This window comes from Notolabrus celidotus, chromosome 17, assembly GCF_009762535.1.
Source record: "Notolabrus celidotus isolate fNotCel1 chromosome 17, fNotCel1.pri, whole genome shotgun sequence".
Classification (NCBI taxonomy): domain Eukaryota; kingdom Metazoa; phylum Chordata; class Actinopteri; order Labriformes; family Labridae; genus Notolabrus; species Notolabrus celidotus.
In genome coordinates this window covers 20,896,231-20,919,598 of record NC_048288.1, presented here as the reverse complement: position 1 = coordinate 20,919,598, position 23,368 = coordinate 20,896,231, and the positions used below count along the sequence as shown (strand labels likewise).

General features: G+C 39.5%; 1 protein-coding gene across 1 annotated transcript; it reads right to left on the bottom strand.

Annotated features, from left to right (window-relative positions):
* Positions 1-260: 260 nt before the first annotated feature.
* Positions 261-21,732, bottom strand: htr5ab (5-hydroxytryptamine (serotonin) receptor 5A, genome duplicate b). Its single transcript, XM_034706042.1, has 3 exons — positions 21,444-21,732; positions 15,111-15,891; positions 261-3,807 (listed from the first exon to the last, which is right to left on the bottom strand). Exons 2-3 carry the CDS (start codon positions 15,816-15,818, stop codon positions 3,475-3,477), a joined length of 1,041 nt encoding a protein of 346 aa, XP_034561933.1. The 5' UTR covers positions 15,819-15,891; positions 21,444-21,732; the 3' UTR covers positions 261-3,474.
* Between the last annotated feature and the right edge of the window lie 1,636 nt (positions 21,733-23,368).

Here is a 23,368-nt window from a genome sequence, read left to right as displayed (position 1 = left end):
CAGCCATAGAAAGATAGGACACCAATGCCTGTTTGTAAAATGACCTGCAGTATTTAGGCAGTGAGGCTCATACAAATGTACTATCAGAGCCAAAACACTGTATTCTGTCTTCCTTTCACTTTCCAACACAGTACGTGTGTGTGTGTGTTTGTGCATGTAGCAAACTGTTAGCAAACATCTCGCAGTGTGCCTCATGGCAGAACATAACTGCTTTAAATGTTACTTTCATTTTCTTTTATGTCAAAGTGCCAAGCTTGAAGCTGTGTAACACAAATTAAGCAATAGTTTATTGTCATTTTATTATCCAAGGCTTCTGTAGGAGAAAAACATGCACACATTGAAAAAACACAGACACAATTACACATGATGAACCATCCCCCCAAAAATCCACTACTTTCATGTTTGTTTTTTAGGTTTGAATACTCAAATGGGTTTCTAAGAACGAGGTAATTGCCCATTTTTTCCCCTACTTTGAACATGAATAATGAGAACAGGGATGAATTGTAAACAACACATTTCCGCAACACTTTGCTTTACCTGAGCTGGGTCATCACACAGAACAAGAACTGAGAGGGGCAAAGGGTGAATAATGAACCGTCCTCGGGCAATCTGGAGGGCAGTGAGAGGTAATTTAAATATCTGACTCCTGCAGAACACCACAGGCTCAAGTCCACCAGCAAGTCATATGAGGAAAACATGAAAGAAGAGCTAAGAGGGAGTGGACAGCTTCACCAGCACTGTCTCTTGTTTCTTTTTTTATCATATCTGGAAGAATTTAATAATGATGATTACTGTCTCGGTCTATCTCATGCATTTATTTAATCACCACAGCACGGATCTCACCCTTACAATAAGCGGGCTCATTTTCTTTTCATGTATATTTATGATTCTTCATCTTTTAATGTATTACACTGTTCAACTTTATATGTACTATAGTTTAAATCATTTCCCTTTTTTTTTTTAACCATTGAAGCTATTCATTTAATGTGTAAAATGATACATTATAAATCATTCTTACTTATAAGCCATTTCATCTGAAGTCTGTGTGTGTTTGAGATACAGTGAACATCATTAAAAGTACAAATCAAAGTAAAAGGCTGAGGTCAGGTAGATACTGTATAAATAATAAATAAGCCTGAATTAATATCCACACTGTACATTGCTATTGTCTTGCAGGTTTTTGTCTGACATCGTATACAAAAAAATGTGTAGAAAAAATTATATTTTTCTTATATTATAAAGTTTTTTTCAAAGACTTCTTTATAATCATAGAGCGGATGTCATATGAAAACAATGTGTCCCTTAAGCAACAGTGGTTCAAGAGCTAAAACTCCTGTTTACAGCAGTACAACACACATAAGGAACGCAGAGTCTCTATTATTTACTCCACTTACCGATGAGTACCATTATGACCTTTTCTCCAAACCCAGCAGAAAAAAAGTTAAGTTTTTTACACAATTCCTACCAACAGCAGCTTTAACTGTGATATCCATACAGCCTAATGGATGCAACCATATGGTGCTGGTATTACCCTGACTTAACATAAAGGTCAGAGTTTTCATTTAACCTGTGAAATACCCATCAATTTAATTATAAGACAGTATAAAAGAATGGCACTACTATTACTTAGCATCTAAAGTCCCCAGAGCAGTGTTGTCACCGAATCAAGTCTAAGTCATGTCTTGAACCCCCGGTGTTCACGTGCATGAGTCATAGACGACATAGACGACTCTGAGTCTGGGTTTAGTCCCCAAGATAACTTTTGTAAAACATCAGCTTAGGTATTTCCCCCTGACCCACTAACAGTGTGACATTTTTGTCTTCAAGTGAAAATCATACATTCATGTTCCCCAGAGGATGATTTGTACTTGTTGAACCCCTGAATTTAAAGCACCATCATGTAACTTCAATTTTTTTGTTTTTTTTTGTTTTTACCTGAATTGAAAAAAACTTTTCTCACCTGCCAAATCCTAAGTAGCAGATGTGAGCATGCATGCGCATTAAGCTAAGAAGGTCCATGCAAACATGAACCTGCTTAGCATCGGCACATCAGCAGCGGTAGCAAGCTAACTTAGGTACTAGAGTCCTCTTAAATAGTTTTGATTTAGCTAACCCTTAACCCTTAATCCTTGAGGTTATTACAAGACTTTAAATCTCCTAATCCAGAGACACATTGTTTTCACTGAACAGCAGCGTTAAAACCAGTGAACAAACACACATAATCTTTCTCTCTAAGTGATCGTACTAAAAAACTACAGCTCATTGTTAGCTCAGGAACAATTTATCATGCTTATGTCCTCACTTTATATTATATTACACTATAAATTAAGACTCACTGATTCTACAAAGTTGTTCAGCATCAGAAGAAAGTGGCAATTTGTGCAGGTCTCGGAGACGTTTTGTAAAAGATGATAAAGAGCCACAGTTGGAGAGCATCATTATACCAACTGAGGCAGTGTGCTGAGCCTATTAGGGACATTTGTGGGTATTTGGTTTATAATAGCTTTTTTTGTACTCCCATTACCCTCCTACAGTAATGTAACTCTATGAGTCATACTTAAAAACATGCACTTAGAGTTAGCTTCCCTATACAATTAAGCAACATGTGTGTATTATTTTTTTTTCAACAATTGAATTCCTGCTGATTTATCCTGTGACAGAGCTGTTGTGATAACGGCTTTATGCCAGTTCACATACTTCCTGTATCGCATGGTATTTATCTAGAGTTGCATTTGATCATCTATGGCTGCAGTTTTATTGTCATTCCCTGGTTCTTGCTAAAAGACATGGGAGGTCAAAGAGGATGAACTGGGTAGCCAGCATCAGAGGAGAGATTGTACATTTATCCAGAAATGTGTACAAATACACTTCAAGAAAAGATGGGTACATTTCTACAACTTAGCAGTCACTACATATTTTATCCCTGCACTGAAAGGTTTTGAAGACTTCTTTTTAGAGATATATTCTGTTCTTAGCTTGAATTATTATCTACAATGTTGAGCATTTTGCTCTCTGGTTAAGAATCCACAGTTTTGTTTTGCTTTGTGATTAATGAGGTTTTTTTCTTCCAGCCTTACTATGAACCTATTCCCAACAGCCTCTCATATGATGATGAAACTGTTTACAAGAGAGTGTAAATGCCTTCACACTAATAAGTCTGAAATAGACCAACATACAGACATAACTTTATGTGCTGCTGCAACAGCACAGCTAATTTAGTCCTCACTATTTGTAGAAATTCGCGTTCAGACAGCCATCTCAGTCCAGCTGTGAGGTTACCTCAGAATGATAACACATAAAATGAAGCATAAACAGAGAGAACACAGTTTGAAAGACATAGTTTCCCGTTATCATCTCTCTGAATTTGATGGAATGATAAAAATAGACAGGTTAGTCTGTTAGTCTGAGGTTAGTCCCTTTCTGTCTGAGGGAGTGTGTGCTGGTGTAGTGTGTCTGCTGAGTGTGCAGAGTGGCTCAGCGCTGCCGGGAGAAGAGATTCCTCAGGGCGTTGTTGTAGTTCTTATTAAAGGCGGTGTATATGAGTGGGTTAAAGAAGGAGTTGGAGTAGCCCAGCCACAAAAAGAGGCTCTTCCAGATGGGCGGGATGTCGCAGGAGCACAGCGGAACGATGAGCTCGGTGATGAAGAAGGGAATCCAGCAAAGTACGAACACGCCGATCAGAATGCCGACCATCAGCGCTGCCTTTTTCTCCTTCTGCTCACGCCATGTGTCCCCGTCCGTCTGGAAGGTCACGGTGGCGTGGCGCACAGTAAACACCATCTGCGGCTGTTGTGTTTCCTCCTTCACCTGGGAGGCAGCCATGAAGAGAATGAATCAGTGACTCCATTGATTTATGAATCAATCAGACAAACCTAGTTAGCATTAGAAAAGCAATATCTTTAACAAAGTAGGCTAGAAAAAAGAAACCGCTGAAGTGTAAATTTTGTGGCTGTTCAACAAAAGATAGATTATAGCCGGCTAAGCAGACATGTGAATCAACACAGCAATACACAGACTCACACAATCGAACACACACAGCACAGAGCGGGAGCTGTGTCTTAATCTGCATCTTTCAGAAGCCCATTTTGTGCCATTTCACAAACACACTGCAGAGCTGGCAAAAGGAAAAAGAAAATGTCAACATTAATCTGCTGACTTCCTCCTCACTCATTGTTGCCTAGCAGAGCTCAAGGCTGATATTTTTTTTCATCTGGTGAAATTGCCCAGGTCGTTCAGCGCCTTTTACAAAGACAAACCAATCCTCTAAATGTGTCAGAAGTAAAGTGCACGGACTGACTGTCAGGTTTCTGCTCAACATTTGAACAGACTCCTGCACAGGAATGAAGAAACTTGATCCCTTTGGAGGGAGTTCAGCGGAATCAATACAGGCCAGCAGGGCCTGCTCCTGATAAAATGGATGAAGCAAACCCATTTACAGCAGAGGCTAGAGGTTAAAAGCAAAGGACTGCTGGGAAGGATGTTTCAAACCTGAGGTTATGATGTACCCTGAAACATAATCTAAACTGGCTCACTCAAATTATACAATATGGTTTTTGCTCATTAAATATATGGAGTTAATTTCCTCACAGCAAACTGAGAGCTGAGTTTTTTATTGAGCAGTTATCTTGGTTGTCTTTTTGTGTCAACAGTTTAATTATTTCAGTGCTGATTAGCTTGAGCATTTCTTGTTTATTGTACAGGGCATCAGTTTTATTGTGATGTAACTTACATTAATTAGCCTGCTAACAATATTTCAAACTAAACAACAGGAAAGGCTATTTTCCTGATCTCTGTGATGGATAGGACTATAACAACTGAGGGTTAATGTATGGTGAGAGGGTTGTTTTGAGCAGATTGGAAGCCTGACAAGGTAAGCAGGACCTCACTCTGAAAGGGTTTCTGTTAGGGATGTAAATAATTAATCGAGTACCGATTAATTGATTTGTTAAGAAATTACATTTTCAATTTTCCGTCATGTGGAACGAATATCATGTGGTCTCATATTACACTCAGCTATCAGGGAGGCGTTTTAAGTTTAAAGCATGTTTCGATGTGAATCAGCTGTTAAAGGTGTAGCACACAGCGGAGACGCTCAGCTGGCGGCTGCAGCTGTGCGTCAGGTCTCCACGAGCGCTTTTAAAGAGGATCAATACGCAACTGCCGCCAACAACGACACAGACACAAAGGTTGACATCTTTAAACAGGACAGTTCCCCACCTTTCAATACAAAGCCAACAGACTAGTTGAAATTGCTAGTACACTATGTTTGCAGAGCAGCAACATCAGAGCCGTCTGAGTGTGTTTCTGCCGCCAGACTGATTATGACCCGGTTGCGCTGCAGGCTGACACCTGACCGAATGCACATGCTCATTTTTCTCAATCAGAATAAGTCGGCTGAAAACTTGAAACTGTGAGTCTGAAGTACTTTTCTGTTCAGTTCTCTTGTTGCAGCAAAACCACAATTAGCGGTCTGAGCCTTCACTTTAGAAGATTATGTCCATGGAGAATATTTGTATGAGCCTGAACGTTGATAATCAGCATGTTAGACATGTTGTACCCGTATTCAATACCGTCAGTTATATGCATTTTTTTGCTGTGGAAATTATAATTTAGGGGAAAAGCATTGTTTTTGATGTAAGAAAACTCCCAGAGAATAAATAAAATGTACATCCTTTCTATCCTAGGATGTTTTTGCATGTATCAGTCTTTAAACACCGCCATATCTCATATTGCGTTCTATTTAATGTTTATTTCATGTGCCATCTTCATTTTTTAAACTTCTCTTTCTCGAGCCTACAGTTATCATGTTTTTAACCCCTCATTTCCAAACAGGTCATTCGCTGCTAGCTGACTCTACTCAATTATAAGCTGTCCCAGCCAAAATGAACAGGAAGTTAGTTCATCAGTAAATAAGTAAATAATGTTTAAAAGTCGTGGCTTGACAATTTGGAAAATATGTACATTTTCTTTCTTACTGAGATTTAGATGAGAAGAAAGCGCTGTTTGCTAAATCAGTTAGGTGATGGTTAGCTAGGTTAGAAAGAATTGGAAGCAGTAAGCTAGCTAAACAAGCCAGCCCCACTCTGTCCAAAGCCACTAAACCTGACAAAAAGAGGGTATGTACTGTGTTTGTGTAATTTGTATTAATATAGCACCTTTTATACAAATCAAATGCAACCCAAAGTGCTTTACAGCGATCGAAAAAAAGATAGAAGCAGAAATGTAATGATGGCAAGACATATTGAAAAACAAAAACGGATTTTAAAATAGAGACCAATGCACACCGACAACAATAAAATATGTGAAATAAAAGGAAATAAAATAAAATATGTGTAATTAAAATAAATAAAAACGTCAAATTAATATTAAGAATATAAATAGTTAAAATAAATACATTAAAAAGGCTAAGGTAAGAGTTGAAGATAAAGTTAAAGCTAAAAATATCAATAAAAGTAGATGACATAAATAATTGAATAAATAATAAATAACAATAAAATGAAATAATAAAAAATTTTAATTAATAAAATCTTAAAGCAACATTTAAACCAATATTAAAAAGTAAAAAATAAAATAATGATAATGGTAGCTAAAATACAAAAATGGATGTTAGTTTTGAGAAATGACACGCTGAAAGAACAGTTTCTTGAAGTGCTAAATTAATATTTCACATGGCTGGTGAGTGTGTTGCTAGCTTGCATACAACATAAGTTTGTGATTATATTTGCTCTTCAGAGTGAACTACACAAGTGATCCAGAAGTTTGTGAACATGGTATAACAGCTCTATTATCTGTGAGTTTCTGCTGCTGATAAAAAAATTTTAAGTTTGGATGAAGACAGGATAACTGTTATCCCTTCTGGTATTGCTCTGCTAATTATTTAATAGCTCTTTTGAATTTCCAGCAGCATTGAGAGTAAAACCTTAACACACTGTGACTGTCATCTTGTCTTTGATGAGAACACTATCACATCTGTTAAAAGTTATGTGAGAGCGAATGAGCATCACAGAAGGACAAGTGTGTTTAACACATTGAAGATCTTTAATTCACTCACAATGCCAGCCTGTTTTAAGGTCGCTTGAAAAACTCAATCCAGAAATAGAGGTTAACAAGACAAGAGGAAGGAGAGTCTTAACATCAGTCAGTTCTCATAGTTGCAGTGACATTAGCTGTATATTTTTCATGGCTCTTGGTACTGTAATGTTGAGTGATTTGTGCATCCAGGCCAAGAATCTGTGCACCTCCCTTATCAAAACACTCTATTTCTGGTGCCATGTGTGTGTGTGCGCATTGCTCTTAATGTCTTTGTGTGGGTGTTGTTGATGGATGAGAGCAAAAGGTTTATTATCTTGGATGTTGATGCCATCCCTCACATCACAACTCTGTGTGCAGGCACTTTGCAGGGCTCGATGCCGCGGCTCTTCGATGTACTTTGGTGAATGATGAGAATAGACCTTGGCTGGGTAATGAGACCAGTTTAATACAAGCACAAGCTGCGTGTATGTCTGTGGGAAGCAAAAAGACTAATGAAACATATTGAGTTTCATTGCTTCTACTGCTAAATTGAATGCCTGGGCAATGGAACTTGACATTAAAGTCGATTCATCAAAGCAATAAAACATGACGCTAATTTAGTTAATGATCAGTCCTCCTTGAGCACAACCCCTAATTTCAAACCAAACTTGTATAACTCAGGGGTATCTTGAGGATTTCTGGGAATATGTGAGTGCATGCATTACATAAATGAAAGGAGAAAAGCCTTCTCTCTGTATTTTCAGTAAAAACATTTCTCCCTATTGTTTGCCAGGTCCAATGAATGTCGAGTCGCTCCATTCTGTAAGAAGTCTTTTATAGAAAGAAGAATGTGTTTGCTCTCACATGTCTAGGAGTGGTGTAATCTCTATCTCTGAGGTAGTTTCCAAGCTGCATTTACTACCATAAAGGCAGGCGAAGAGTGGATGTCGTGACAGTTTTCAAGGGGAAAATCTGCCTGATTAAATGTTTGCTAATGCTTGCGGAACAGATCTAGACCTTTGTGTCTGCTGATTAGAGGAACGCCACAGTTAGGAAGGTGCAGCGGCCCATTAAAGATGCCGGGGGTGGTATTTATAGCCTTTTACCTTCTGCCGGCACAAATTAACAAGCTGATGGTGATGAGTTGGATTGCTGCAATTATTTATCCATATGCTCATACATCAGATACTTATGGTCCCTGATTAATACTGGATAGTTTATCTAGACAAAATAAGATAGAAATGCATTAAAACATAGAGGATGTTATTACATTACTAATGTTATTACTCTCCCTACCACCTGACACCAAGCACCGAACCAGGGGGACAGAGCTTTCTCTGTAGTTTCCCTCTGGAATGCCTTATAACTTAACATTCGAAACTGCACCAACCTGTCCACCTTCAAATCACTCACCAAAACCCACCTATTTAGATCTGCTTTCAACGTATGATTGCTTTTAAATGTATTTTATTTATGTTTTTATTATTCTGTTGTTTTATATGATGTTTTATCCTTTGTGCAGCATCTTTGAGTTTTTAGAAAAGCGCATTATAAATAAAATGTATTATTATTATTATTATTATTATTATTATTATTATTACCAACTTTTGTGTAACTGCGTATCTTAGCTACCTGTTTTAAGGTCTGGTTTGTCTCATGGCAGACCACTACTATAGAGACAGACTGTTGCTAATGACAGAGCTGTAATATCACAGACTCTAGAGGAATAACTCTGATTAAAATAAATCCACAGACAGAAGTCCAGTAAATGTGATGTTGGTCCAGCTATAGACTACGAAAGAGAAATTGACTAAATTAAGAAATGCTCATGAAGTAGAATATTGGGGTCAGCAGTGTTGAAAGACTGTTGAATATAAAAATTAAGTTGTCAGCAAACTTTGAAGAGGAATAAGCAAAAGAACTCAAACAGGTGTTGTGGTGATTCTTGCTGTCAGTTTAATGTGAGTTGTAACAGATGAGCGAGCGATTTTGAGAGGGCTGCAGAGTTTACAGTTAGTATGACAGCTGTTCAAGCATCAAGTCTAATGGACCAATTACTTAGCAGACAAAAAATAGGATCCTTCAAAATCACTAAAATATTTTCCTCCTCAAATTTTGTCTGATTAATAATTTCTTCAATAAGACACCATGTATCAAACTGCACAACGTGTATTGTATCTTACTGTATCAAAATCATATTGTATCATTTTGTTTTGTCATTTCATATCAGACCGTATTACACAAGCGGCAACCTCCGGTCTAAAAATATGAGTCAATGCTGAAGTGTTAAAAGCTGCAGATCATCGAGGATCCGCTTGAGGCTGGCTCCGGAAGTACCGGAAGTCACATACACATGAATGGGGAAAAGACGATCTTTGCAGCATTAATAAACATGTTTACAGCCTGGTACAAAAGATGAGTGTAGTCTGAATAGCTCATTTCTCGATGTCCTCTCACTGTGAGGGGGGTGAATTTTTATCTAATTTCGGCAATTTTGAAGATATTGAGATTACTAGTCTTCGAATGAGAGGCACAGCTGCCTGCAGGAACACTGCAGCTGTTGGCTAGGAGGCTCAAAGTCCGCCTCTTTACGTCACACTGGCTTCAAAACAGCGTTCAGAAACAGATGGGTGACGTCACGGATACTACGTCCATATTTTTTACAGTCTATGGTATTACATTGTGTTCATTCATAAGGTGCTGTATAAGATGTAGGAAAGGGTTATATCAGCCTACATGCTGTAGGCCTACATTATCCCTTACATATTAAACAGCAGTGCCTTCTCATGTCCCATTAAAAATAATGTCCTCACACTGTTTGAGTGAATAATTTACAATGCACATCCCAAGCTCATGATTTATGTGCCCACACCATAAGGTCTGACTCTCAAGCACAGGTTACTCCCAGAGATGAGCTCTTACTCTTGGTGTCATGTAGTCTTCTTGTTTCACTTTGCATTTCATTTATTTTGTTGTTTATCTATCATTTCCTGTTTTAACTTGTTGAACACTTTCCACTGGTGTTACTGCACATCCTGTCTTTCTGTGTTTGCCCCAGCCTATTTGTTTTCACCTGTCTTTTTAGTCTCACCTGTGTCTGATAAACTACCATGTTTAGTCTCTGTGTTCCTTTCCTTATGCGCTGTTATGTTTCATATTGCAACCTTGCTCTTAGTGTGGATTCTTCCACAGGACAGGAAGCCATTGGCTTGTTGTGCTCCAATGGTTGGCCTAAGAACCAGATTTCTTACAAGTCAGGGGGAGTTTAGTTCTACTCGTTCACCCCTAGAGTTTTTCTAGATGGTGTGATGACAATGTTAACAATGGGTCCTCTTGTTTGGGGACGTGTTTTTGTGTTTGAACAGCATGTCCATTTCCCTGAGGACTGGACGTGATGTGCACAATGTCACACTGTCAGCAAAAGTCTTTCCAGCTCTCACTTGTATCGTGTGTGTCTTGTTAGGCCTGCCTTATTTTACAAGTGTGCATTTCAAAGACTTACAACGGGCTCTGTTGTGGTAGCAGGTAGGAGTAAGACTTCCAATTAACTTGAGTAATAGTGTGACACAGCAATCTGGTTCCTGCCTCTATGTTCACATGAGTGTGGCTGTCTGTTGCCATGGTCATTCAGGCAGAGATGTAGCTTGTAGTGGCTCTTTGTGTGTGCTTGTTTCCAGAGCAGCAGGTTCCCACACCTTTGTGTATAATACCAAGATATATAAATAGCTTCCTTGAGATTTTTACTGCTTTTGACAGGCCTTGATGAGCTCCAATATCTTCTGTCTCATAAACTGTGTAAGTACAACAAATGATTGGGCTCTAACATGTTTACAGCTACCTGCTTGTTCATGCCATCCATCTTCCATCCTGCACCACCACCACCTCCTCCCCCTCCCCCACAATTTGCAGCTTCCCATCCCTTCGACTATTTGATTTTGTAATGTCTACTTTATGCTGCAACACTGGCCAACATAATTTACAGCATTTACAAGCATCATGTCTCTGTGTCCTTGAACAGGCCACATTAAAATGCTCTGCCCAGAGACGTGAGGAGGTGGAAACCGACAGTTTGGCCAATGCTTCCTCTGTTGCTGGCAGTTAGATATCGACTGGGATCTTTTGAAGTATCCCTTCGTGGCTACTCTGCACTTTCCTGCCCCTCTCCTCTGTTTTCTACCTCACATGTTGCTGACTGAAGAGTTGCTTACCATCTACATATTTAAACTATACTTCTACATTTAAATTGTACCACCTTCTCGATATAGGAGGATTCTTTTTTCCCTGATAGAGGTTGTTGATCAATTCTGAACCTAACCAGTTGATTCAATATCAATATGTACTGATTTTTCTTAGTCCCCTAACTAGAAGCGACTTCTTTTAGTATTTTCTCTCTTTACACATATTATATTGTTTGAGTCTTTCATTCTTAGTCCTCTTCTTACTTCTTTCTATCTCAGTTCTCTTTCACATAGTGCTGTTGTTTCCAAACTCAACAACTGTCCTAAATTGGGTGAGTCTAAGTCTTTAGGTAGGCCATAGCAAAATTGATGTATTACTAGCTGCCGGCTAACACATTTATAGATTTACAAGGTGCTGTAAACCAAACTGCTGATAACACAATACAATAATGCTCATTTTATACTGATATATTGGTCGCATCAGTGTATAGGACTCAGATCGCTCTTTAGATTATCAAAAACGGTATTAAAAGAACATCTTGTTATCAGATCACCCTGCACTCCTGTCATATAACATCTGACTTCCTGTTAACAGTTTTTTTGCACCATAAATAAAAACACATTCTGAATTGTAATCAGGCAATGGCTGATGCGCTGGAAAAAATGCCCCTCCAAAAACAAGAAAACAAACTTATTTCAAGGTACTTTTACCTTGAAATAAGCAAAAAAAAAATCACCCCGAGAACAAGTGAAAATTTGCTTGGTAAGATTTCTTAAAATAAGACGTAATATTTAGAAAACTGTGATCTTAAAATTAGCAGGGAAAACTTATTTTAAGAAATATTTAAGTATTTTAAAGCTTAGTGCTTCAGAAGAAGCCAGGAATGCTAACAATTAGTATTTTTTAACTCAAAAAAAGATTTTTGCACTAATAAATTTCATGTCCACTTCTTGATTTGAGATATATAAAAGCTGCGGCTCTGAGCCGATGCTTTATAGTGAATCAGAAGAGCCGGCTCGCATCCGGAGAGAGAGCCGGCTCACCGTTTTTTCCTTTAGCTGCTTAGCTCTCACAGTGCTCAGCCCCAGCTCTGCTCACAGCAGAACTTTGTTTTGATTGGTCAGCATGGCGGCCATGCGGCCAATCACATGTGAGGATATAGGATACAGGTGATGGAGGGGAGGCTGTGTATCCTGGCTTCATCTGTTCCTTCAGAGATAGTCTTCTTAAAGACAGGGCAAATATTCACTGAGAGGAGAAATCGGATCAGCCCATCCAAACTGAGGCATCAGATTTTTCTCAATGCCAACCTGAGGACGTAAATAATGTTTGCTTGAGTTTGGTTCTGGTTCTGTTTGCTTGAGTTTGGTTCTGGTTCGGTTTACCTGAGTTGGTTCTGGTTCTGTTTGCTTGAGTTTGGTTCTGGTTCGGTTTACCTGAGTTGGTTCTGGTTCTGTTTGCTTGAGTTTGGTTCTGGTAAGGTTCTGGTTCTGTTCTGGTAAGGTTCTGGTTCGGTTCTGTTCTGGTTCGATTCTGGTTCGGTTCTGGTTCACGTCTGGTTCGGTTCTGGTACGGTTCTGGTTCGGTTCTGATTCGGTTCTGGTTCGGTTCCGGTTCGATTCGGTTCTGGTTCGGGTCTGGTTCGGTTCTGGTTCGGTTCTGGTATGGTTCTGGTACGGTTCTGGTTCTGTTCGGTTCTGGTTCGGTTCGGTTCTGGTTCAGTTCTGGTAGGGTTCTGGTTCGGTTCTGATCAGGGTCTGGTTTGGTTCTGGTTTGGTTCTGGTTTGGTTCTGGTTTGGTTCTGGTTGAGTTTTATTCTGGTTCTGTTTGCATGAGTTTGATTCTGGTTCTGTTTGCATGAGTTTGCTTCTGGTTCTGTATGCTTAAATTTAGATCTGGTTCTAACCCTAACCCTAATCATAACCCTAACCCTAACCCTAATCACAACCCTAACCCTAACACTATTCACAACCCTAACCCTAATCACAACCCTAACCCTATTCCTAACCCTAATCCTAACCCTAACCCTAACCCTAATCACAATCCTAACCCTAAACCCAACCCTAAACACAACCCTAACCCTAACCATAGTCATAATCCTAACCCCAACCCTAACCCTAATTACAACCCTAACCCTAATCACAACCCTAACCCTAAACACAACCCTAACCCTAACCCTAATCACAACCCTAACCCTAATCCTAACCCTAACCCTAATCACAATCCTAACCCTAAACCCAACCCTAAACACAACCCTAACCCTAACCATAGTCATAATCCTAACCCCAACCCTAACCCTAATTACAACCCTAACCCTAATCACAACCCTAACCCTAACCCTTATCACAACCCTAACCCTAATCCTAACCCTAACCCTAAACCTAAACCTAATCCTAACCCTAATCCTAACCCTAACCCTAACCCTAACCCTAAACACAACCCTAACCCTAAACACAACCCTAACCCTAATCACAACCCTAACCCTAACCACAACCCTAACCCTAATCCTAACCCTAATCCTAACCCTAATCACAACCCTAACCCTAATCATAACCCTTATCACAACCCTAACCCTAACCCTAATCACAACCCTAACCCTAATCACAACCCTAACCCTAACCCTAAACACAACCCTAACCCTAACCCTAATCACAACCCTAACCCAAACCCCAACCCTAACCCCAACCCTAACCCTAATCACAACCCTAACCCTAATCACAACCCTAACCCTAACCCTTATCACAACCCTAACCCTAATCACAACCCTAACCCTAATCACAACCCTAACCCTAATCACAACCCTAACCCTAATCACAACCTTAACCCTAATCACAACCCTAACCCTAATCACAACCTTAACCCTAATCATAACCCTAACCCTAATCACAACCCTAACCCTAACCCTAATCACAACCCTAACCCTAATCACAACCCTAACCCTAATCACAACCCTAACCCTAATCATAACCCTAGGATCAGGGTGAGAATGATTTTGTAACAGAAGAAATGCACACAATTGGGCATTATAAGGCTTCTCATAAAAACACTGTACGTAAAAGGGTTTTCAACACAAACTATTATTTTTTGCAAAATTAAGGTAAAACATACGGCTACAAAAGATCCTAAATTAAGAGCCGTTCGGGAGTCGAAAGAGCCAGCTCTCTGAAAAGAGCTCAACTTCCCATCACTAAAGCACATGCTTACTACCATTTGCACTCTTAGTTGCCCTTGGAACTATTTAATTGTAAAACGTATCAATGTAAATACTTCAGACCTGTACCATAGTGATAAACAGATAACACTTCAATTTGAATCAAGTAAATACCACTTGTATACTTTAAAACAGAGGGTCATTTCATTCCTTGTGGACTCAACATGACAGCATTTATACTTTTCAAGTAATTGATCTTAAACGCTTTCAGAAAATTAACAGTAGCAAGACTCACATATCCCTTCAAGCCACCTAATGGTATCATAACAATGGTGTATGCTGTTTTGTAATGACAGCACAATTTTATGATTTACTAGAAATGTATTCAAATTATTTCACGGACCCCCACGCTATGGTTCACAGACCCCCAGGGGTCCCAGGACCCCACTTTGAGAACAACTGAGCTAGTATACGGTAATTGAGCCAAATGTACCATAAAATATAAACAATATACCCCCGTTTTCTGTGAATGCATGATTATGAAGTGAAGGAGAAAAGATGTGAAAAAAGTTGCGCAGTGTTGCTGTCTTTTCCAGCACAGTATGCACTCAACTTTCAATGAATGGGGATGTGTTTTGTTAACAGGGTCAGGTATATGCAAAGATTGCCCATTACTTTGACAGAGTGAATAATAACAACATGGTGACTTACAGATGGGAGAGTTCATTCAGAGAGATTGGGTTTTGAAAAAGAAAAATGAATGAATCACCTCAGCCATCGGCGTTATTGTGTTGGTCTTGCGTGATCCTATCCGAAACTTGGCAGCTTTGTAGATCTTCCAGTAAACAAACAGCACCACACACAGCGGCAGGTAAAACGCTCCAAAGGTGGAGAAGATGGTGTAGGACAGCTCCTGGCTCACCTGGCACTTCATCCCTTCTGAGTAGGTCTCACCCCACCCGAAGAGAGGTGACAGTGAGATGATGGACGACAGCAGCCACGTGAGTGCTATCATCACATTGGAGATCTTTTTGCGTGTCTTGAGTGTGTACTGCAGGTGTCTAGTGATCGACCAGTAGCGGTCCAGCGCGATGGCCGTCACATTCCAGATGCTAGCCGTGCAGCAGAGCACATCGAAAGAGATCCACACCTGGCACAGCACGCGGCCCAGTTTCCACAACCTGCCGTTCAGCTCGTGTACGAGGCTTAGCGGCATGACTAGAGCGGCAACCATCACGTCTGAGATCGCCATGGAAGCCACAAGGTTGTGGGGCACCCGGTGGAAGGTCCTCACCCTTAAAATGGTCACCAGTACCAGTAAGTTCCACACAAATGTGGCCACTACCAGCATCGCCAGTAGAGTCAGGGTGAGCACGCTGAAAACAGAAAAGGGCCGGTAGATGTTCCCCCCTGAGTCATAGCTGTCAAGAGCTCCGCTGAGGTTGGCTGTCAGGATGCTGGTGTTCGGATATGCCATGGTGGTTGCTCACGGTCCCTCAGCCCAGGGCCAATATAATTCAGGCACACGTTCTGCAGATTGGTCATGCATTCTGCAGGAGGAAGAGAGAGCTATCTTAGCATGATTGGCATATTTACAAGTCTTGCACATCTACACTCAAACAAAGCAACATGGGTGTCTGTTTTATCAACATAAGTACAACATGTAGCTTCTATTATATTAATTCATGTTTAGTGGTGAAACATTTTTAATCATGTAGTTTTAACACAACAATCCTTAAAACTACAAGATTGTTTTATGTCAACACAACGTAATGGGTTTAGGTAGGAATCCCATCTGCAATACCTCTCCAGAGCAGAGGGTGGCAGTGACGTGCGACATCTACGGTGGAGAAATGTCTTAATCAGTAAGCACTTATTTTAAAGGCTATCAAGTCAAGATCCATATTTTTTGTTTGTAATTGTTTGCCTTCTCTGGGGAATAGAGTTCTATTTTTAGTGGTCTTTTTTTAAACTTGACACCAACACCAACTAAACTAAGTTGGCACTTTTAACTGCTAAATGTAAACATTCTTGATATGTCAAAAATGTCTTATTTTCTCAATAATTACTATTTTAGAGTTTATTTTCACATGATAAGAAGGTTTGTCTCACAGCTCAAATCATTTCTGATGATTGAACATATGGGCTGCACAGTGGTTCAGTGGGTAGCGCTGTTGCCTCAAAGTTAGAAGGTTCCAGGTTTGAGTCAGGTGCCTTTCTGTGTGGAGTTTGCATGTTCTCCTTGTGCATGTGTGGGTTCTCTCCAGGTACTCCGGCTTCCTCGCGCAGTCCAAAAGCATGCTCACCAGGAGAATTGGTCTCTCTAAATTGCCCATAGGTGTGTGTGTGCGTGAATAGTTGTCTGCCTTTCACCCGAAGTCAGCTCCCTGCAACCCTGAAAAACTTAAGTTTTGTTCAGTCAGCATGATTAATTATTGTTATGGTACCATTCAAAATTAAGTTAGACCAAAAAATTGCAAATAAGTAATGGTGACGTCAATACTTAATGTTCACTTAACATATTTACAATTAGTTGGTTCAACAAAATTGTGTCTCGTTAAATGAAAGCATTTTAATTAGGTGGAAATTCTTTCCATAAATTTCTTACGTTCACCCAACAAATTATTTCTTTGAGCGTACAAACCTTTCAAATCAATTGAAAGATCGATAATGTTCCACAATTGTAAAAGATTAAAAGGTCCAATTCACACACAGAAATAGTAGCTGTTAATGGTGTCTTTGCATTATTGCATGTTTTTAAGTGTACTTAACTGTGGCGTCCACAGGAGAGGTACTTTAATAGTCTGCTCACAATTTTAAAAAGCACTTGAGTTCTTCACAGCTGTCAAGTAACCTGCCTACAACTTTCAAGTGCAATTTCATCTGCTGTTAAAAAGGCTCCAAAGTACTCTGGGACATCTCTGAGTCTGCAGAGACCATAAATATTCAGTTTCATCCTCCCACTGCTGTCCATTGATTTGCATCAAAGTCAGGCCTCTATTACAAAATTAAGACTTGAAAGCACAGGCTTTGTTTTACATCCATTCAGAAATATCAAACTTCGGTGTCTGACAGAGATCTTCATGTTAACCCCTGTGGAGTTCTGTATGTCCTTAGTTGTTGCAGAGAGAGCTGCATCCTTTTTCTCTCTAAACAGGAGTATTTTGGAGAGACACTATGTATTAACATAGGATTGTGTCTATTTCACATTCCAAAAAAGAAAAGATTTGACATGCCAGCTCTATCAGTGCATTCATGGAAGAGGCTCAGCAAGTTTCAAAGTCTACAGCACACAATGTGCAGAGTGCAGAAACAAGATATTCTGTCTGTCAGTGAGAGGTTGTAAAGTATGGTGGTGATGTTACAACTGCAGCAGATAGACCACACAATATAAACTGTCTCATGTTAAGAATCCACCAATTTTATTCCAGAATACATGATTATGTTAACTAAGACTCATCTGAATTACACAAGCCTCTTCTTCTGCAGCATCACCGGTGGCAACAATGATTTCATGCATCATGTTTTGGAAAACATATTCAGATATGCCTGATTTAAGATGTTAATTCTAATCAGAACAATCATTTCTTATTTATAGATGCTCGTTTTCAACTACCCTTCTATTCAGACACTCTTCTAACAACCCTGCCAGGCTTTTTTAACAGTACAGATCACTCTGTCTCACCTTGACCCCATGTATCTACTGTACCAGTCTTTGAAGTAATCTTGAATATTTAACACATTCATTCATTTTACATGTCTCCATTTATAAGACCTCTGGGTGTTGTGGCGACGTCTATAATTAGTGCAGCTAATGCATATAATTCAACTGGAATAAATGCCTCTAAGTGAGTTTGATTCAAATTGCTGGTTTAATCAATTGGATCATCATGTGACTGTTTCGCCTGTAATGACATTACATTTAGCTGTGTTACTGAAGCATTAATGTGATGAATAAATCATTGTATGTTTCTCACATTTAAAACGACATGCTGATTTTTCTGCCAGAAAATCAACAAGAAGTAAAAGATGAACTCACTAGGGTGCCTCGAGAAATGCTATATCGTGTATGTTTTTCATGCCCAGTGGGTTGTGTCAGGATGGTCATCAATAAGACCTGGCAGGTGTAACAATACAAGCTGTGTTTCTGTCAGCCTGTGTATTTATAGGACATGTGACACCGTCTCTTAGCATCACAAACCATGCCCTCTAATCAAAGGGTCCAACCAAGCACACGGATATACCCTCTGCTCTCTCTTCTTCCCGCTCTTAATAACAAGCCTAACAGCCATGAAATTGGACAACCGTTATGAAGGGAACAGGCAATCAAACATGCTTGTTTCCTCTGTCGGACAGCAGCTGTCACTCACTCTGTGAAAGACAGAAACACATGCAGATGTATAGATGTGCTTGTGAAGGGAGTGAGTACATATATGGGAGGACACTGATAGACAGGAGGACTCTTCACCATTGTCAAATAACTGAAGAATACAATCAGGTCTATTGTGTTTTCACACAGCTGTGTGTCAATTCAGGTCAACCACTGTCTTGAGATTTGCAAGTTGATTCACTGAGTGACATTGTACTTATTTATTTGAGTTTCCACAGTGACACAGTGTGACTTACATTGCATTGTTTCCCACAGGGGTTGTAGGCTTTTGTTTTTGAAGGCACTGTGGGGAGTTTTTAACTGGTTGTGAAACAGATTGAAATGAATAATGTTGCTTCTTTATAACTTAAAAAAGCAAACAGAACAATAAGCAACACTATGGAACATTTCTATATATTGTAATTTTTCATGCCTGAAACTGCTGCGAGGAAGTAGGTGTCAGACGAGGTGATTGACAGCATGCTGAAGAAACAGCCTTTTTTTTTTTACATTTCCCAGAGCAAACATTAACAGCAGCAGTGAGTGACATTTTTGACTGTTAAAAGAAAGCAGGGTGACATTTTATTTAAAAAAAAAAATACTGCCTTGATATGTAAGAGACAGCAAAGAGATGCATGGCACATCTTTGTTTACAGGGGGCACCAAAATCATCACAAACCAAAAATTCCTCACAGCAGCTTTAATGCAAGTAGGAAAGAGGTAAAACAAAGCAGCAGCTTCCGGCTGTGAGAATTGAAGCCAATGCGGAAGTGTTAAAAACTGCAGTTCTTTGAGTGTCCACTTGAGGCTGGCTCCAGAAGTACTGGAAACCACATAGACACTAATTCAAAGAGAGAAAGACGATCTTTACAGCAGAAATAAACATGTTCACAGCCTGGTACAAACGACGAGTGTAGTCTGGATAGCTCATTTCTCGATCAGCACACACTGTACGGGGGTGAATTTTTTTATCACATGGCAGTTTCAAAGATATTAAGGTTACAAGTTTTCCATAATGAGAGGCAGAACTGACTTGATTGACAGGCGGGAAAACTAGCTGTCGGTTAGGAAGCTCAAAGCCCGCCTCTTTACCTCGACAGCAGTTAGGTCGAGTTCAGCATTTCCAATATGGCTGCCGCCAACAATTGGCTTCAAAACAGCGCTTCAGAAACAGATTGGTGACTTCACGGATACTACATCAATTGTTTATACAGTCCATGGGTAAACCATAATTTAAACATACTGAAAAGGAGCTAAAATACATTTTAGATATTACCAAAGTGTTTTTTATTTATTTATCAGAATTAAAAATTGTTTTTAAATATAACTAAACAACACATGGTAAACAATGGATGCAAACTTAGATTCATTTAATTCACTTTTCTAATTGTTTTTTTTTCTTTTCTCTCGTCATTTTATCCCCATTAAAAAAAGTAATTTTCTTATCAGATGAATTGCAATCTGCAAGACAAACATATTTACCTTTAGCATCTAATTCTATCCAAACATTGTTTTTGTTTTAGCACCTTCTGGGCACCCAGCATGGTATTGAAGCATTTCTCAAACAAAGCTTCTAAGGGTACCAGTTGCACATTCTGGCTAAAAAGTGCCTTGATGTCTTGCTCTCATTTAACCTTTGCGTCCTCAGACCATGACAACGTTGAAGTTCAAACAGAGAGAGTGTGAATGGCTTCTCTTTGTGACTGGCTCTTCAGTCTGAAACATTAGTACGCTCATTCGTTTCACAATTTCTCTCAAAGGTTAGTTTCTCTGAAGCTGACATTTCCAGCTCGAGGGAGAGAAGGTATGCAGATGTTCTCTCTGCTTTGTGTGATATTTAAACCATTCATCCGGACAAGGATAACATTCAACTTCAGCTGTATACTCAGCAGCTCTATTTAGTCGAGCTTGTTTCAAAACCTTTGTGTCTAGATATGTTTTAACCCTCCTGTTATGTTATGGGTCAAACTTACCCTTTTTAAAATCCATTTTAGGCAATATGTGCCTTCCAAAGTAGCTAAATACAGCATAAGAATCTGGGCAGCATGTGACAGAAGAAGAGTCGTGTTCATTTATCAACATCACTTTATAAAAAGAAAACATTTAAATAAAATAAACAAAATATTTGTCATGTAAAACTATGGTATTTATATTTAGGGCTTCCAAATATAGATGAAAAATTTCTAACATGAATTTTCATGAAAAATGAGCAAGTTATCCTCATTGAACCATGATCTGTGAGAATTAAAGAACACCATTGCACTGAATATCAATTTACATGGTTAGTAATGGAGTTAGAAATGAGATTTAAAAAAATATTTATTGGGATTTTTCTGGGTTCTGACACTTTTGGATAATTGAATATGCTTTGGGTCAAATTGACTCAGAAACATTATTGCTGTTACTGAGAAACAAACATTACAGGATGGTTAAAGCTCATCTTTCTTTTTCAGAACAAAACACAGCCTATATAACATATTTCAAGTCTTTGTTTATAAGAAAATTTAACAAAAGTGCTTTTAGTTCACCATTTAAATAGGGACTAACTATCCCATGAGGTTTCCTTTCTGCTCCTGCCTCAGTTTTTGGAAGAATTAACCATCACAACACTTGTTACATATCATTTCAACAACAAAGCCTCACTTTTAAATCCTTATCCAAACAAGTGAGCGCTATGATCCACCTGGTAAACAAACCTCGGGCTGCAGACATTTACAACCGGAAACAACTCACCCCCGGTACAAAGCAGTCCAGCACGAGACGGTCTCTGCTCGCTCTTAATCTCTCCATCGAAATTCACTTTGCGGCTCGTGCCAGCGGAGTGATGGAGCCGCGTGCTCAGCGGTGATGACAGCAGAAACACGGCTCGCGCGGAGGATACAGAGAGACGCTGGAATGAACCACAGTGAGCTCAAGAGGGGGAACTGACTGAGTCCAATACGGATCATAAACAGTGCGTGTCCACGGCATGCGGGATGCTCGTGTGTGTGTGTGTGAGTGAGTGTGTGTGTGTGTGTGTGCGGTTTTGTGGGTGCACTTCACACGAGCATTGTTGTTGCTTTACTCGACAGAATGTACGTGCAGTTCAGAAAACAGTACCTCTGTCTAGTTAGTCTTGTTCTGCAGTGATTAGAGGTTGCTTGAGGAGACTTGGATCATGCTGCTTTATGATGGATGGTACCTCCGCGCGACCACCCTTTTAACTCCCCTGGCATATCCCCCCTGCTCGTGCAGACGTGATTAATCCACATTTCGCGCAAAGTGAATCAAATTTCATTTGTTAGCAGGTCTACACAACTTGTAATCAAGTGTCCCCATAAAGAGCTATTTGTGGAATATCTAATGAATCAGTTTTTGTGTCCCATGTGCTGTAAATGTCCCTAGAAAATTTCCCAGGATGGTTTTTTTAATACAATTATTGTCTGGTTTGCTTCTAGCAATTAGGCCGACACTCTGCTTACAGGAACAGAACATTCTGTGACTGTCCTCTCTATTAATAATCTATTTTTAATATGTTGAAAACAAACCTTGCTTGCTGGTGATTGTTTTCACCCAACATAGACATGTAGATGTATCTAAAAGCTAGACATGTACAATCTGTATCAAACTTTTTAGATTAGATTAGATTAGCTAATCTTTATTGTTCCCAAGGGGCAATTTGGTTCACAACAGCAGTCCTACACACACATATAATGCACACATATTTAGAAAATTAAAAACCATTTCTGTTAATGCAATTTACTTTTCCAATTTGCTTTTTCATTTTCATTTTGGTACATATATGCTTCCATAACACACATTCTATACACATAATAACAAACACAAGTTCACACATTAATTTAAATACATATCCATACAAGCCCTGTGGATGACATCATCTTTCCTGCAAATTAGACCAAAGGTGCCACAATCCGATTGAATGTCAAGCTGCTGCTAAGCGTCCCCTGATGGTGCACATAAACAGTTCACTGTTCAGTATAGAAACACCATGCATCCCTATAGAAGCTGATAATAAATGGGAACCCATGAAAAAGTTGTGGTGTCAGGCCACAGCTGGCATCATGGGAGGTTTGTTCATTACCGCCATCGAACAAAAGCCACCACATTTGTCACAGCCCAACCTGCGTTAAGTCCCATGTTAATACGCTGCATATACTTGGCTGTAAAGCTGTACCGCAGTGCAGTGGCGGACTCGGGCTGTCTAAGGACAGTGGAAGAAAAAAATAAAAAAGGACATGCAATGGGGGGTATCAGTGGATAGATTGTTTCCTATAGAGCAGCCCATATGGCTCTGTATCACTTTTTTCCCCACTGGAAGGTCACACTATCTGGCATGTAATCATGTTGTCTCAACTGGAAAGTCACCCCAGAGAACTTAGTAAAGATTTCTGCACATCAAGTAGGGCACTTCCTTTAAGTAATCTATACTAGTTGGGCTTGTTAAGGTCACCATTGATGGCACTTAATTCTGAGCCTTTTGGGACTTTGTGTTCTCTCAACTAGTAGGGCAACTTTGAAGCAATGTTTTCTCCTCTGAGGGGCTGCTTTGTCAAATGCATAGTAATATTTTCTCTATCTGAATGCTACCCTGTATGTAACTTTTCCCATTTTCTCCACTAAAAGGCAATTTGGAAGGAACTTTATCTTTTTCTTCTCAC

Coding starts and splice junctions, on each gene's coding strand:
- htr5ab (XM_034706042.1), bottom strand. CDS start 15,818: ATGGCATATCCGAACACCAGCATCCTGACAGCCAACCTCAGCGGAGCT. Junction 3,808..15,110: donor CAATAACGCCGATGGCTGAG/GTGATTCATTCA, acceptor GCTGCCTCCCAG/GTGAAGGAGGAAACACAACA.